This window comes from Muntiacus reevesi, chromosome X (genome assembly GCF_963930625.1).
Source record: "Muntiacus reevesi chromosome X, mMunRee1.1, whole genome shotgun sequence".
NCBI lineage: Eukaryota > Metazoa > Chordata > Mammalia > Artiodactyla > Cervidae > Muntiacus > Muntiacus reevesi.
Genome location: NC_089271.1, coordinates 17,308,393 through 17,324,490, shown reverse-complemented (window position 1 = coordinate 17,324,490; position 16,098 = coordinate 17,308,393). Strand labels below are relative to the sequence as shown.

General features: G+C 41.3%; 1 protein-coding gene across 1 annotated transcript; it reads right to left on the bottom strand.

The window, feature by feature from the left end:
• Positions 1-5,890: 5,890 nt before the first annotated feature.
• LOC136154344 (pyruvate dehydrogenase E1 component subunit alpha, somatic form, mitochondrial-like) lies at positions 5,891-15,550 on the bottom strand. The gene is made up of 6 exons (XM_065916658.1): positions 15,359-15,550; positions 9,683-9,838; positions 9,398-9,469; positions 8,523-8,590; positions 7,283-7,391; positions 5,891-6,892 (listed from the first exon to the last, which is right to left on the bottom strand). The coding sequence occupies exons 1-6, from the start codon at positions 15,548-15,550 to the stop codon at positions 6,728-6,730; spliced, it is 762 nt and encodes a 253-aa protein (XP_065772730.1). The 3' UTR covers positions 5,891-6,727.
• Between the last annotated feature and the right edge of the window lie 548 nt (positions 15,551-16,098).

The window sequence follows — 16,098 nt, the reverse complement described above, 5'->3', positions numbered from 1 at the left end:
GTAATAAGCAACTTGTTTTGCAATTACATGGTATTTCCACACCATGGTGATCTGGGGTGCCACCTGGTGGAATTATCATGTGAGTGCAGATCACATTTTTTTTTTCCTATTACAGGTTTACCCCACTATCTGAAAGCAAAGTTCCTGTAAAACATTTTGTAAACAGAAATGGGGTAAAGAGAATTCCAGATTTCTAGAAGTTTCAATAATGCCACTTAACTGTAACAAAAGACCAACATCAATACAGTCTGTAATGGCTCTATTTTTTCTTTTGTGAAAGCAAAAATCCTCTTCAGATTTCTTTTGATTACTGAAAATTAGCTATTCTTTTCAATAGCCTCTTTTATGAAGGACCTACTAGCTCTTTCATAAAACACAATGGAGTAATAATTTTCAGAAAACAGGCGATACCTGTAATAAGAAAACCAAGTTCTGTAATAAGAAAAACAGTAATTCCGTTGGGGGACACGCTAACCTTAGAAACATGAAGAATCTAACCTGCAATTGCAGGGGGAAAAAAACGAGTGACATTCTAACCAGAATAACAGGAAAAACATACCTGTGTACAATTACATGAAAACTCTACCTGGTGACACTCTTTAAGATAAGTAAGAAAAATATGTGTTGCTTAGTCACCAAGTTATGTTCAACTCTTTGCAGCTATGTAATAAAACCAATTGACGGCACTGTAACAAAGAAATAAAAACCACAGAGAATCCATTTTGCAGTTACATGAAAATTCCAAAAGATGGCACTCTAACATAAGAAATGAAAAAAAAAGGGACACCATGCAATTACATAAAAATTCCACATGATGGCACTCTAACATAAGAATGAAAAAAGCGGACGCACTGCAATTATATAAAAGTTCCATATGATGGCACTCTAACATAAGAAATGGGAATAAAAAGATGATGTGCAATTACATAAATGTTCCACATGACGGCACTCGAACACAAGAAATAGAAAATCCTGCAGTTGTAGTTCCAGGAAAATTTCAGTGGATGGTATTCCAACGCAAGAAATTAGGGGGCAAAAAAATGACTAAAAGGAAATATTGTGATAATCAACTTATAAGATTTATTTGCTTAGTAAATTACAGTGTAAATTAATCGAGTACATATTTTTTCAAGTGGTTTTGGCAGATCTTAATTATAGTGCTTAACTTTTGCATTTTAATTACTTGTTTGTATCTTCTTCCCACCATCAGCAGGTCCTCAAGGGCAGAGGACAACTGCCTAACTTTTCTACCACTCCAGAATCTCCTACAGTAGCTGATGCATAATGGGAATTCAGTCAATATTTATTAAATAGTGAAAAGAATGAATAAAACTGTGAGAGGCCAGTGAACAAGGAGGGAAGAAAACACGAATAAAAATCTAGATTATTTGAGCTCTGTTCTCAAGTCTTCTGTATCCTGCAGTTAGACAGGTAGGGTGGAAAGTAGGAGAAAACGTGATTGAGACAGAAATAACAATGTTGTTCATTTTAATGCCTTCCAAAGGTGAGATTTTTAAGTTAGTGAATTCAAAGATAAGAAAATTCAGCAAAGATTATGTGAAAGAATAAAAAACAGTGAGAAAACTATTTTTAAATAGGCTAACAGCCTATCAAAATGGTTTTGATTTGTGTTTTCAATGACCATCAAAACTGTTTCAGTCACTTAAATGCTCTGGATGTTGGTTTTTGAATTAAATGTTGGTGTTATTCACCCAGAGGAGCCTGGGAAAGCTGTTAGGGCCCAGCAGCCATGGGAGGAGGAGGTTAGGGCTTCCCGATTTGCAGATCAGACACACCTCAGGACTTCCAGTGCACAGCCCTAAAACTGCTTTAAATTCACAGGTAGTACAAAAACGTGGACTAGTGGTTTTAGAGGTTGCACTAAACTGTGCATTATCAACTACTTACATTTGATAATACTGAAAAAAACATGACTCTATTGCCATCATTTTAGACGATTTTATAATCATTCATTCATTCAAGAAATATTTATTATGTTGTTGGATTCTGTTTGCTAGAACTTTGTTAAGGATTTTTGCATCTATGTTCATCAGTGATATTGGCCTGTAGTTTTCTTTTTTTGTGGCATCTTTGTCTGGTTTTGGAATTAGGGTGACGGTGGCCTCATAGAATGAGTTTGGAAGTTTACCTTCTTCTGCAATTTTCTGGAAGACTTTGAGTAAGATAGCTGTCAGCTCTCCTTTAAATTTTTGGTAGAATTCAGCTGTGAAGCCATCTGGTCCTGGGCTTTTGTTTGCTGGAAGATTTCTGATTACAGTTTTGGTTTCCTTGCTTGTGATGGGTCTGTTAAGATCTTCTATTTCTTTCTGGTTCAGTTTTGGAAAGTTATACTTTTTTAAGAATTCGTCCATTTCTTCCAAATTGTCCATTTTTATTGGCATAGAGCTACTGGGAGTAGGCTATTATGATCCTTAGTAGTTCAGTGTTGTCTGTTGTGGTCTCCATTTTCATTTCTAATTTTATTAATTTGGTTCTTCTCCCTTTGTTTCTTAATCAGTCTTGCTAATGGTTTGTCAATTTTATTTAAAAAAAAAAAACCATATACGGTTATCGTTACCATCTTTCTAAATTCCATATATATGTGTTAGTATACTGTAATGTTCTTTATCTTTCTGGCTTACTTCACTCTGTATAGTGGGCTCCAGTTTCATCCATCTCATTAGAACTCATTCAAATGAATTCTTTTTAACGGCTGAGTAATATTCCACTGTGTATATGTACCATAGCTTCCTTATCCATTCCTCTGCTGATGAGCATCTAGGTTACTTCCATGTCCTGGCTATTATAAACAGTGCTGCGATGAACATTGGGGTGCACGTGTCTCTTTCAGATCGGGTTTCCTCAGTGTGTATGCCCAGAAGCGGTATTGCTGGGTCATATGGCAGTTCTATTTCCAGTTTTTTAAGAAATCTCCACACTGTTTTCTTCTATTTAATTTTTAGTATCCTGTTTGAAAGTCAATAAATTGACTTCACAGCCCATTACTGGGTTCCAGTATGTGGTTTGAAAACACTGGGTTAGAAGCCATGTGAGTTTGAGAACTGGAGTAAAGAGAGGTGACTCGGGATTCTTGGCTTCAGACACAAGACATGGAGGGTGTATTATTTTGCTAGGGCTGCCATAACAAGGTACGACAGAGTGGGTGGCTTAAACAACAGAAATATATTTTCTCACAGTTCTGGAGTCTGGAAGTCCAAGCTCAAGGCGCTGGCAGAGTTGGTTTCTCCTGAGGCCTCTCCGTGGCTTGTGGATGGCCACTCTTGCTGCCTCTTCACATGATGGCTCCTCTGGTGTCTCTGCCTCTTTTTATAAAGACAGGAGCCTTACTGGGGTAGAGGCCTGCCCTAAAGGCATTATTTTAACCTAACTGTCTCTTTAAAGACCTTATTTCCAAATATGGTCACATTTGATATACCAGGGGTCAGGACTTCAACACATGAAATTTCAGGGGGACACGATTCAACCCAAAACAGAGAGAGGGCATGAGGATATAAGCCCTGCTGTGGTCTTTCCATAGTATGAAAAGGTGAAAGGGTAGGAAACTGAAAGATGAACTCCCCAGGTTGGTAGATGCCCAATATGCTACTGGGTAATAGTGGAGAAATAACTCCAGAGAGAATGAAGAGATGGAGCCAAAGCAAAAGGGAGTTGGTGATGGACAGGGAAGCCTGGCATGCTGCAGTCCATGGGGTCGCAAAGAGTCAGACACAACTGAGCAACTGAACAACAACAACATGTTTAAAGAATTAAAGAAATGTATCTGGAGAAGGAAATGGCAACCCACTCCAGTATTCTTGCCTGGAGAATCCCATGGACGGAGGAGCCTGGTGGGCTACAGTCCACGGGGTTGCAAAGAGTCAGATACGACTGAGTGACTTCACTTTCACTTTCACTTTCACCCCTCAGCTGAGAAGACTTTCAGGTCTTGTGTTTGCTGTTGACTGTTTTCTTGAGTTCTCAAAGACCTGTGACCATGTTTCTTTTAAGTTGCCTGTTTTCTAATTGCATCACTTTACACACTGTTGTCTAATAATATGTGGTATTTAGAATGCCTTCTGAATTATTTTGAGCAGCCATTGCCTGTATTTTCTTAGCACCTCCTTGGTTTTCTTACACGAACTCATCTGACAGGGAAATGCAGCTTTTTTGTTTACCCTCTCTGCATACTGGACCATCTGAGTCAGTGTTCTAACTAATCCCTGATGGTCTCTGAGCTACTGTTCTAACAGACTCAGTAGTTATGTGCCTCAGGAATTTGTCGGTAGAATTGGTCCTATTAGGAGACTCGTAGTGTCACCTTTGTTATCTTAAAAGCTGGTCCCTTTGCTGAGGCTCTTAATTTTTTGTAAACTTGATGGTATTTCAGCTGAAAAAAATTGACAAGACTACTTAAAAAATTGAGGGAAGCCATTTAAGAAATTGAAAACTAACCGCAAACAACATTGGGTAGTTGTGACTTTCAGTTCTGTATCAGTTGAATTTTTGTGCTCTTTTCCCTGTGTACGTGATGGTTCTATTTTTCTCCAATAAAACATTTTATTTAAAAATAATAAAAATAAAAAATAAAGAAATATATGACAATAACGACTCATCAAATATAGAATATCAAATAAAAGCAATTTTTTGCTATCACTCCAAGAGCTAGTGAAGGACAGGGAGGCCTGGTGTGCTGTAGTCCATGGGTCGCAAAGAGTCACATATGACTTAGTGACCGAACAACAACAACAAAGTCTTTAAGGCAGAGGGTGACGGTGAGGCTGTAAGTGTTGGAAGGGGAGGGTGGGTCTTGCAAGGAGCACTTGGCACTTTGGGGTCCCTCTTCCCTCCCACCCTTGGAGGCTTGGAGACCCAGAGAGCAATGTACTCGACCTTAGCTGATCCATATCTAGTCTGCATTTAAACCTGGAACTGTTTTGTTGTAGCTTCTTATTAAGATGGTGAAGACATAATCTGCTTTTATTCTGGAGTAAGGAGCTTGTGAAAGTTTTTGAAAATTGACTTTCTTAGCCAGCTCATCAAAGTGTAAGAAATGAAACAGATTGGGAATGGGGAAATGAAGGGAAGCAAGATTCAGTGGCAGGGATACGTTAACCATAAAACTCCAGATACAGGACTTTCCTGGTGGGTCCAGGGGTTAAGAATCTGCCTTACAATGCAGGCATTGCAGGTTTGATCCCTGGTTGGGGAACTAAGATTCCCATGTGCCAAAGAGCAACTAAGCCCACATGCCGCAACGGAAGATCCCACATGATGGAACAAAGGCCTGACACAGCCAAGTAAATAAGTAAACTTTTTAAAAAAGACATTAAAAAAAAACCTCCAGGTGTTCATGGAATGCCTAACATACTTTGTCCTTGTACATTCAGTAAGTACCTACTGGGTACAGTGAACCTTATGTTTAGTCAGAGAGGAGAAAATATATAAAATTAAATCACAATCACAATAACAGTTGAAGGAAAAAATATGCGTCATTTTAACTTTGTGCAAAGCAACAATGCAGAAGTGCTAACAGTTCTTAGACTAAAGGAAAAATGAGAGCATAAAGCATGTTACAAATAAATTACTGCTATCTTAGTGAAAAAGAGAAGTTGGTTAGGCTCAAGTCATAAACTCTGAATTTGAAACAAAAAATAAATGTCTGTGCTTGCTGATATTAACATCTAATGAGTACTCTCACAGTGGCTTTGGCTTATTGATCCATGTTTGAGTCAAGGTTCACTTATAAACGAGAACTGAAAGTTCTTTTGCAACTGGACAGGGAAGCTGTCTAGTCTCAATAAAGCAATTTTTGAGAACATTTGAAGAACAGAATAACATTTTCTTCGCAAACATTACCTTAGGTAGTTATAATTAAACATGGAATTGTCCTTCCACCCCTGCCAAATTATAATAAATAATCGTGTTTTACTAAGGAGAAATGATGGTTCAGTGTGAACAGGCTTCAGCACCGACGTGCACACTAACAGGGGTGTGTGTGCACATTAGGGTACACTAGTGAGCTGCTGGCCACTGCGAGGGACAGGACACTGATCCCCCCACAAGGTGGTGGCAGGGTTGGACAGGCATACAAGGAATCGTTTTTCCTCTTAGTAACTGAGTTACAATGAAAGTCGCTCACTCGTGTCCAACTCTTTGAGACCCCATGGACTATACAGTCCATGGAATTCTCCAGGCCAGAATACTGGAGTGGGTAGCCTTTCCTTTCCCCAAGGCATCTTCCCAACCCAGGGATTGAACCCAGGTCTCCTGCATTGCAGGCGGATTCTTTACCAGCTGAGCCACAAGGGAAGTCCAAGAATACTGGAGTGGGTAGCCTTTCCTTTCTCCAGGGGATCTTCCCGACCCAGGAATCGAACCGGGGTCTCCTACATTGCAGGCAGATTCTTCACCAGCTGAACCACAAGGGAAGCCCTTAGTAACTAAACGTATGTGTTAAAACTAGTATACAACTAAGTCAAATAGGACTATTTTAAAGAAATAATTTGGAGGGTTAAGCAAACTATGACCTATTTTAGGCCTATAGAACTAAAATAACCTTATGTGTGTGATCACCTCTTTTAATGCAACACTGTACAAACCACATGCAAACACTATCCCAATCTACACGCCTTCTCTCTATGGGTTTTCCTCCTTGACAAAGTTGAGAACACAAAGCATTCCTTACACTTGCTGCCAAAGAACCCCCTGAAGGTGTGTGTATCTCGCCTTAACTGATGGACTTAAACTTGATCCACTGGTTTGCACCCCGGACTTCAAAAGGTGGGTCGTTGCAGTAGATGTGATAGCCGACCTCTTCCAAAGGCGGTTCCCGATCAGCAGTAGCGAACTGAGCAGCATTCTCAATTTCTTTTCTCACTTCCATATCAATTTCCTAAAAATCAGATTACAGTTCAAGAGATTTGTTTGAAGATACACCTCTTAGGTACCAAGTAGTTCGACTCTTCTACTAGTACTAGAAGTGTACTTAAGGTGCTATTATGGTAAAAGTAACAACGATCTAGAAAGAAATACTCTGAAGTAAAGACAGAAACCTACACCCTGGCGAGGAACATTTAAAAACCTCAAGTGTATTTACAGGAAAGAACTGTGCTATTGGAGTGTAAAAGCTTCATCAATATGACTGAGGAATGCCCTGTGAGAATACCGTGTGTATTTTCCCTTTTACTTACCTAGTTCACCTAGGAGTGGCAGCTTTTTGTGTAGAGAAAAACTGCTCGAAATTTGAGAGAGGCAACTGTGAAAACCCTTCAAGTAAGTGTACCTTTAATTCTTCAACACTGGAGAGACTGCTGTTCACCATCCTGTCCTTGAGGAGCATGATAGGGTCACTCTTACTTCTAACTTCCTGAATCTCTTCTCGGGTCTGGTAACTGGGGAGGGAACCAGAGTGACAAGTAAGAACAGTTCCAGTAGAGCAGATGGTCTCTGAAACACAGCACCACATCAATACTTACATCTCCGGAGGAAGGGCAGAATTATACTTCAAAATACAAGAACGCATCCTAACATTCTGTAAGAGCTGCTCTGTCTAAACTCTACAGTGGCAATTCTCTGGGCTGCTCTGGCATTCTGACAACAGGAGCCCAGGTGCTGTCTGCTTCTTTAATCTAGATGTAGGGCATGAAGTTAGTGATGGAGGCTCTAAGTGGGTGAAGCCAGGGGAGATGGTTTTCTGGGGTGATAGCTGTAACCTTGGAGGCAGGAGAATGCTAACCCGGAAAAAAGTGTGCCTTTCCTTTCAAAGACCCCAGAGCAGCATGACTGGCAAAAACCTGGAGAGGAGGTTTTCCAATTTTGAATGTATAGTTGATCCTTGTCCTACATTATCTGAAATAATACTAAAAGAAATGCTCTACCATTGTTTTTTAAACAGCAGAATTACACAAAGTACTTTTTCCCATAAAATTCATTCTTTATAACATTTTCCCTTAGACCTTCAGCCTACACTCTTAAAGACTTCTTACGGCTTACTTTGTCTAAATCTACTCGTTAATTATGCCACACTCCAGGACTGCAGCATTTCATGTTGGAGTTAGGACTTTTGTCACTATTTTTTTTTGACTCATTTATTTCAACACGTGGAATATCCCTTCTGCTACTTGGTCTTGCACCATACCAGCCAGAAGAACATTTTCAAATGGAGGGATATGCCCTGGGAGCATTTGAGGTAATGCCTACAAAAGGTAAATGCTCCCAAGTATACTACTGTTACCATCAGACCTGCTTTAGGTAACAATTCATCCCTACAATTGTTTTTTTATTGGTACTCATGTTAACATGTACACAATACATAGTGTAGAAGTTTCCAGAATGCTTTCTAGATTGGAACCAACTTAAAGCACTGTTTTCAGGCTCAGACTGAACTACTAAATCAATGCATGAAGCCAACTGGTGTCTGGATTCAAAAGTACATTTTGAAATGCTCTTGCTTTTTCATGTAAGTAGTACCGCTCTAAGCCCATCTACTTTGGACACCACACACTGTTTTTCCTTTACCCTACCTCACTCCAGGATCGCTCATGCTGTGTCCATGGTAACGGTAAGTCTGCAGCTCCATCAGTATAGGCCCCTAAAACAGAACCCAGTGGTGAGACAATGGGCATAGCCTCAAATATACACCCTATCAACTACTCTGATCAGATCTGAGTTGGCAAGAATTTCTTCTAAGTTGACTGATTCAGTTATCTCTTCTCATTTCTAATACCTATTTACAGCATCTTTCATCCTCCCTAGTTTTAAGAGGGACTTATTATCTTAGGGGCCTGCTTTCTGGACTGTGGAACAGTGATTTGGGGAAAACATCCTCCCACCAGTTCAAACAGCAGGTAAGACTCTTTTTAGGCCCATCTCACTGTTCCCTTCTCCCTCCACTGCTGTAACTGGAAAGGTCAAGATCCTTAGGACTGAAACAATAAGAATACATAATTTAAACATTAATCTATAGAAAACAAACTTATACTGAATGCCTATTATCTAAGCACAGTTCTGTGCTGGGCACTGTGGGAGTCCCTAATCTCTTCACTCAAGGGGCTTATCATTAAGGTGGGGTTGGGGGTGGTGTGGAGGCACATAATGAACCAAAAGGCAAAATAGATTGTCACAACAAAGACAGAGGCAGAATGCTGAGGGAACACTGGAAGAAAAGATTTACCCCAAATGGGGGAAACATGGAATGTTTCCTAGGATGTGAGCTACCAAGACCATGTTATTTATAAAGGGACCCGACTGACTCAAGTGGATCCTGCTTCTATCTTATACACCTCAATTAGCAGCTACCCCTAAATCGCCACAATGGACACAGGAGGCGCTTCTTCCAACTTTAAGACACATAAATGACATTAGAAATCTCTAGCTTAGAGGCCAAAAAAAATCTTACCTTTCCAGATCTACAATAGGCAGCTGCAAATTTTGTGGCCTCCCGGACACACAGGATATCCATTCCATCTACCTGCCAATAAGTAGGAAAGATTTCAACGCCACAGTGTAAATCAACTATACTTCATAAAAGCTCAAAGATAGAAAGGGGAGAGCGTAACTCCAAGTGCCTAAAATAGTTTTCTTTTCCTATGACCTGTTCATCCACTAAGAAAATAGAACCCTTCCTTTGATGTGAGCCATCGGGCCAAGAGTGCCGCTCCAGCTCTACCACAGGTGTCCTTACCCTCAGCCCAGGAATAAAGTCGCCTCTCTTGTAGTAATCAGTGCTGGCTGCTGCTCTCTCCACAGATGTTCCCATCCCATAGCGGTTATTCTCACAGGTGAAAATACAAGGCAATTTCCACAAAGCTGCCATATTGTAAGCTTCGAATATCTGACCCTGGAAGTACAAATAAAAAGTTCAAGTGGTTTCACTGTGCTGTTTTTCTCTCAACTTCATCATCCCCAAAAGCCACTGCTCTACCCAGCAAGAGAAAGCTCTCAGACGGAATGCCTTACCTACAACCCAGATTCTGAGGCAAAGAAGTGTGTGTGTGTGAGGGGGGTCGTGCAGCAAATTCATCTTGTTTTGCACCTAAGGAAGTGACAAACCAAATACTTCTACTTGCTTCTGTGGCTTGCTCAAGGGCATGTTTCATATAATAGCAATGCATCTTGCTCAAGAACATGTTTCTCCTGGTAACAGGAACTTTCTACTCATCTTATTTTATGTGGGAGTGCGGCTGGTGAAAGTGAAAGTTAGGTCACGCAGTCCTCTCGGACTCTTTGCGACCCCGTGGACTGTAGCCCACCAGGCTCCTCCGTCCATGGGATTCTCCAGGCAAGAATACTGGGTTGCAAGTTTCTTCTCCAGAGGAATCTTCCCGACCCAGGAATCAAACCCGGGACTCCTGCATTGCAGGCAGATGCTTTAACCTCTGAGCCATCAGGGAAGCCCTGGTGGGGCTGGTAAGACCTTTCTATTGTTAGTTCTAATCTTGTTAATTTAAGATGTATGTTGTGGGAGTGGGTCTGGTAAAAATATATAAGGCCTTGCTAAGGCTATCAAGAAGGGGCACTCTCTGTTCCCTCTTCTGATGTCTATGTGTCTCTGTCAGAAACTTTCTCTGTCCTTTTTCAATGTAATAAAACTTCTGCCAGATACACAAAAAATTGAGAAACTTGGGAATTTTCTCAAACTCTTCCAAAAGACTGAATAGGAGGGAACACCTCCAAGCACATTCTAGGAAGCCACCATCACCCTGATACCAAAATCATACAAAGACATCATCAAAAAATAAAATTACAGGCCAGTATGTCTGATGAATATAGACACCAAAATTCTCAATTTATTAGCAAACCAAATCCAACAACACATAAAAAAATCGTACACCATCACAAGTGGTGAATCCCAGGTTCATAAGGATGGTTCAACATATGCAATCAATGTAATACACCACATTAGTAAAAGTCAGAAACCACATGATCATGTCAATAGGTGCAGAAAAAGCATCCAACAAAATTCAAACCGCCCCTAGAGTCTCTTATACAGAGTGAAGAAATAAGTCAGAAAGCAGGAAGAAAAACAAGAAAAAAAATAAGAATAAATAAGTCAGAAAGCAAAAACAAGTATCGTATATTACTCCATATATATGAAATCTAGAAAAATGGTACTGATGAACCCGGTAGAGAACGGACTTGTGGACACAGCGGGGGAAGGTGAAGGTGGGACAAATTTCAGAAAGGAGCATTGAAGTATATACATAACCATGTGTAAAATAGAGGGAAATTGTAAATAACATGGGGAGCCCAGCCTGGCACTCTATGATGACCTAAAGGGGTGGGATGGGAGGAGGGGAGGGAGGGAAGGGATAGATATATGACTGATTCACGCTGTCGTGCAGCAGAAGCCAACACACTATAAAGCAATTTTCCACCAATTAAACAATTTTTTAAAAATTCAACATCCATTCATGATAAAAACTCTTACCAAAGTGGAAATACAGGGAACATATTTCAAAATAGTAAAAGCTATTTATTAATAGCCAATATTAACACTGAATGGTGAAAAGTTGAAAGCCTTCCTGCTAAAATCTGGAACAAGACAAGGATGGTCACTCTCACCACTTCTTTTCAATGTAGTATTGGAAGTTCTAGCCACAGCAATCTAACAAGAACAAGAAATAAAAGGTATCCAAATTGAAAGGGAAGAGATAAAATGACCGTTATATGCAAATAACATGCTACTATATATAGAAAACTCCAAAGACTCCATGCAAAAACTAAGTGATAACCAAATTCAGCAAGGTAGGCAGATACAAGACTAACATGCAGAAATCTGTTCCATTTCTTTACACTAAAAATGAAATATCAGAAAGAGAATGCAAAAATAAATAATAATAACAGTATCTCTTAAAAACTAAAATTCCAAGGAATAAACCTATGAAGACCTACAAGATTTTCTAGAACTAACACCAAAAGAAAAATTATGTCCTTTTTTTCATAGGACACTGGAATGCAAAAGTTGAAGTCAAGAGAAACCTGGAGTAACAGACAACTTTGGCTTTGGAGTACAAAATGAAGCAGGGTAAAGGCTAACATAGTTTTACCAAGAGAACACGCTGGTCATAGCAAACAACCTCTTCCAGCAACACGAGATGACTCTACCCATGGACATCACCAGATGGTCAATACCGAAATCAGACTGATTACATTCTTTGCAGCCAAAGATGGAGAAGCTCTATACAGGCAGCGAAAACAAGACCAGGAGCTGACTGTGGCTCAGATCATGAACTCCTTATTGCAAAATTCTGACTTGACTTGAAGAAAGTAGGGAAAACCACTAGACCATTCAGGTATGACCTAAATCAAATCCCTTATAATTATACAGGGATGATCGAAGTAAGCGAAGTAAGTCAGTAAAAGAGAGACAAATACCATATGATTGCATTTATATGTGCAATCTAAAATATCACACAAATGAATCTATCTGCAAAACAGAAATAAACTCAGATACAGAGAACAGACATCTGATTGTCAGGGGGGAGGGAGATAGATGGACTGGGAAGTCTGAGATTAGTAAATGCAAACTAAGACATTTAGACTGGATAACCAACAAAATCCTACTTGATAGCACAGGGAACAATACTCAATCTCCTGGGATAAATCATACTAGAAAAGAATATTTTAAAAGTATGTATATATGTGTATAACTTAAGTCAATTTGCTATACAGCAGAAATTAGCACAACACTGAAATAAGCACTCTGAAAACTCAACCTCATTCGAAGATGAAATCACAGGTACTTAAGCACCTTAAGTAACTTCAGTTACACTGGACTCTCTGCTTTCATTTTAAAGACTCAACTTTCTGTAGCAGGTGCAAGCATTCAGTTTCTGAAAGTTCTGGTGGACTGGCTGAAAGGAGGCAATGAATTAAATTACTACTTGGTTTATTAAATTACTACTACTTCATGCAATCATTTTGTTAAACGATAAGTTCCTTAAACGCGTTTGAGTCACTTATGCTTGAGTAACAAGCTGGCTGTCGTCTGTCTTCATAGGACTCACATCCAATGTGCTGACTTAAGTGTTAAACCCAGAATACTGGGAATCTGCCACACCGGTTCATGGAACAAGAAACGTGTCTAGTCCATGACCTAGGAGTTTTAAGTGTTTTTTCCTTCACCTAACAATGATCTTTTTAGCATTAAAAGGAATAGGTTAAAAACAGAATGTCTGTGATGATTTTAAACCAAACACTCTGAACTCTCTAAGTAGCCTGTGCTAACACATCTGAAACCTGACAGATGAAAAAGCACACTGGACCCAAGAGCCCAAAATGCACTGAGCATTGTGGGAACCTTTCATGATTACTACTGTTTACAGAAATGCTGGTTAGCTGACTTGCTTTGTTGCAGGAAGTGGGAGCTATTAAACAAAATTTCAGCTCACCCACAATCCAGGGTTAATTGAGAATTCTTAAAATATTTGTCTCTGGGCCTTAGTATACTGAATGGCACAAGGGTAGGCAACCCAAAACAACAACAACAACAACAACATGCAAAACAGCCAAAAAGGGCAGCTCAAAGAAGCATAACGCCTTACTGTCTCTCATCCTCAACAAAAAAGTTAAAAAATTATTTTTACTTAAAGAGATAAAAATGCTCTGCACAGTAATCAAATGCTGCCATAATAATCTTTTCTCTCAATTAGAATTTCTGACTAAATAAAGTTATACTCCATTCTTGTTTTATCCCATTAGCAGATCATTGTAAGCCAGATCTGATTTGTTTGATTTGAGTTGTATCATATGATTTTTAAAAAGGCCAAAGTTTTATTGAGGTGAACATGGACTGCCATCTGCCAACATATTGCTGGGAAACAAAAACCCAACCAAGAGTACTTCGGACAGTTGAGGGAATGAGGCTCTGATTTTCAACAATGACTTCTCTCTGCTCTTAGGGACACAGAGGTGACAGTAATTTGAAAACTCACGAATTTTCCTGTAGAAAATCATCGATTCAATCAAAGTTTTTCTTTTTTTAATGTAGTCCTTTAAATGTAATGTAATACAGGACTAGGTCTGCATTATTTTATATACAAATATACATGTATAACATTATATACCTCTGTCATGTTGAAAACACGTTTCTGTTACCTACATTCAACTAAAAATAGATGCTATGGACATTAACTAGCCAAGGCACACACGAAGAGCTCAATAAATGTTGGGTATGCCATGTGTACAGGGAGAAATAAAGAACAGTGGAACCTGGCTGTCCTTCAACTTACATGCTACTAAGGATTAATCCATTACAAGCTTTGTATCTGTCAGTCAATAGCATTCCTAGAGGGGTACCCTTTCTACCTTTTCAAGCTCCCTTCCCATGCCAAGCAGAGTTGCCACAAAGTCTTGGGAGAGTTACTAGAGCCAGAATTCCAAGTCTTGGCTGAAGTTATACCAAGTAACACTACCACCAGTGCCTAGAGGTCAAAGTGCTCCAAGCTTAGTCTAGGCATATCTAAACCCCGGAGCCACAAAGAACCTCTAACCTCAACCTCCCAAGGACCACGGCTGTTTCCTTCAGCTACTTTTACCCTAAGAGCAGGTGTGTAAGGGCCAGAGCGTCTCCCTCTGGGTTCCGCTTGAGGGCTCCTGATCTGACTGCCAAGAAAAGCTCAAGGTTGAGGAAGACGAAACGGTAGGAGGCGTGTTTCTGCGGACACTAACCCTGCGTGAATCCTCCAGAGACCAGCACTGGTGATCAACAGGTGTACACCAAACTGGGCACTCCAGTAACAATATGTAACAGACAGCAACTACTATGTAACAAGCGCTAAAGGGACAGGCCTGCATACTTGTCACTCGTTTAAGCCTCACAGCCACCCCACGGGGTAAGTACTCTCAACCCTGTTTCATTCAGAGATAAGGAAACTGAGCACCGACATGTTTCAGAAAGGACAAAACCAAAAAACTCTTGCCCAAGGTCACAGGATAAGCAAATGAAACTTTTGACTGAACCGAGTCACTCAGTCTCCGGATTCCCGGTCAAGAGAAACAAAGTTACGAAGTTTGTAAATGAGTGGGCCGGGAAGAGGCAGTCAACTGTACACTCGAGGAAGCCCAAGTGCCTCCTTTTCTGACTGTAGTAAACGAACGCGCCCTTCCGGGGCGGTTCAATTAGCCCGACATCGGCAGCCGCGGCTGGCCGCCACGCGGACCTTGTAAACCGCCCCCTCCCCCGGGTCGGCGCCAGAGGCCGAACCATCGCTACTCTCGCGACCAGGAGTACAGCGCAAGACGTGGAAACGGAACAAAGGCCCGCGGCTGCACGAGGCCCGGCCTACGGAGCCCACGCGCCCTGCCCTCTGCCGTCCTCCAGCCTCGCGCCCACCCCGAGTCGTTCACGCCGCCTCACCGGCTTTGGGCGACGCCCGACAACACGCGAGAGACGGCGGCGAGCATCTTCCTCATGGAGCGCAGGCAGTGGCTGCAGCTGCGAACCTCCAACGAGCCGAGGAGTGCAGCCCAGGTGTATCCAAGTCTCCTTCAGGTGCCCTGAGCGGACGCTTCCACTTAACGGCGGCGCGACGCGACAGAGCGACGTCATGCGCCGCGCCCGGCCTCAAGCCAACCAGGACGGTTTCCAGGGTGTGCCCCGCCCACCCGAGGGAACGGCGGCCGGCCATTGGGTGTCGGAGCCACAGGCCACGGCTGAGCGATACTTGTGTTATCAGGCCGCCGACGGGTGAGGCGCCGTAGACCCCAGGGCGCCTGCGTGGGAAAGTGAGGTCACACTTTCAGGCGGAGGAGCGGCAGGGGTTGGAACTAGTTTTCGTACCCAGCTTAAGCTACGCACGAAGGATACCGTGCAAAGCGAATCTTACTGGGCATCCAACCCTGCCGGTGCTGCAACTTAACAACCTTCGCTCAACACACGCAATGATGAAGATTAATGGCCTTGTTGTTGATCAGTCGCTAAGTCTCCTACTCTTTTTCTAACTCAGGACTGCAGCAAGCCAGGCTCCCCTGTCTTTCAGTCTCTCCTAGTTAGCTCAGATTCATGTCCACTGAGTTGATGATGCTATCTAACCATACTTTCTAAGATTAATAGCTGGGTAAGAGTCAAAAGACAAAACATCTTGGTTTCTGTAGGTG

What these genes read in the sequence shown, in the direction of transcription:
- LOC136154344 (XM_065916658.1), bottom strand. Translation starts at nt 15,550, where the DNA reads ATGACGTCGCTCTGTCGCGTCGCGCCGCCGTTAAGTGGAAGCGTCCGC. An exon ending in TCGGGCGTCGCCCAAAGCCG is followed by an intron (nt 9,839 to 15,358) that starts GTGAGGCGGCGT and finishes TTGTACTTCCAG; the next exon opens with GGTCAGATATTCGAAGCTTA. An exon ending in ACTTTATTCCTGGGCTGAGG is followed by an intron (nt 9,470 to 9,682) that starts GTAAGGACACCT and finishes ACTTATTGGCAG; the next exon opens with GTAGATGGAATGGATATCCT.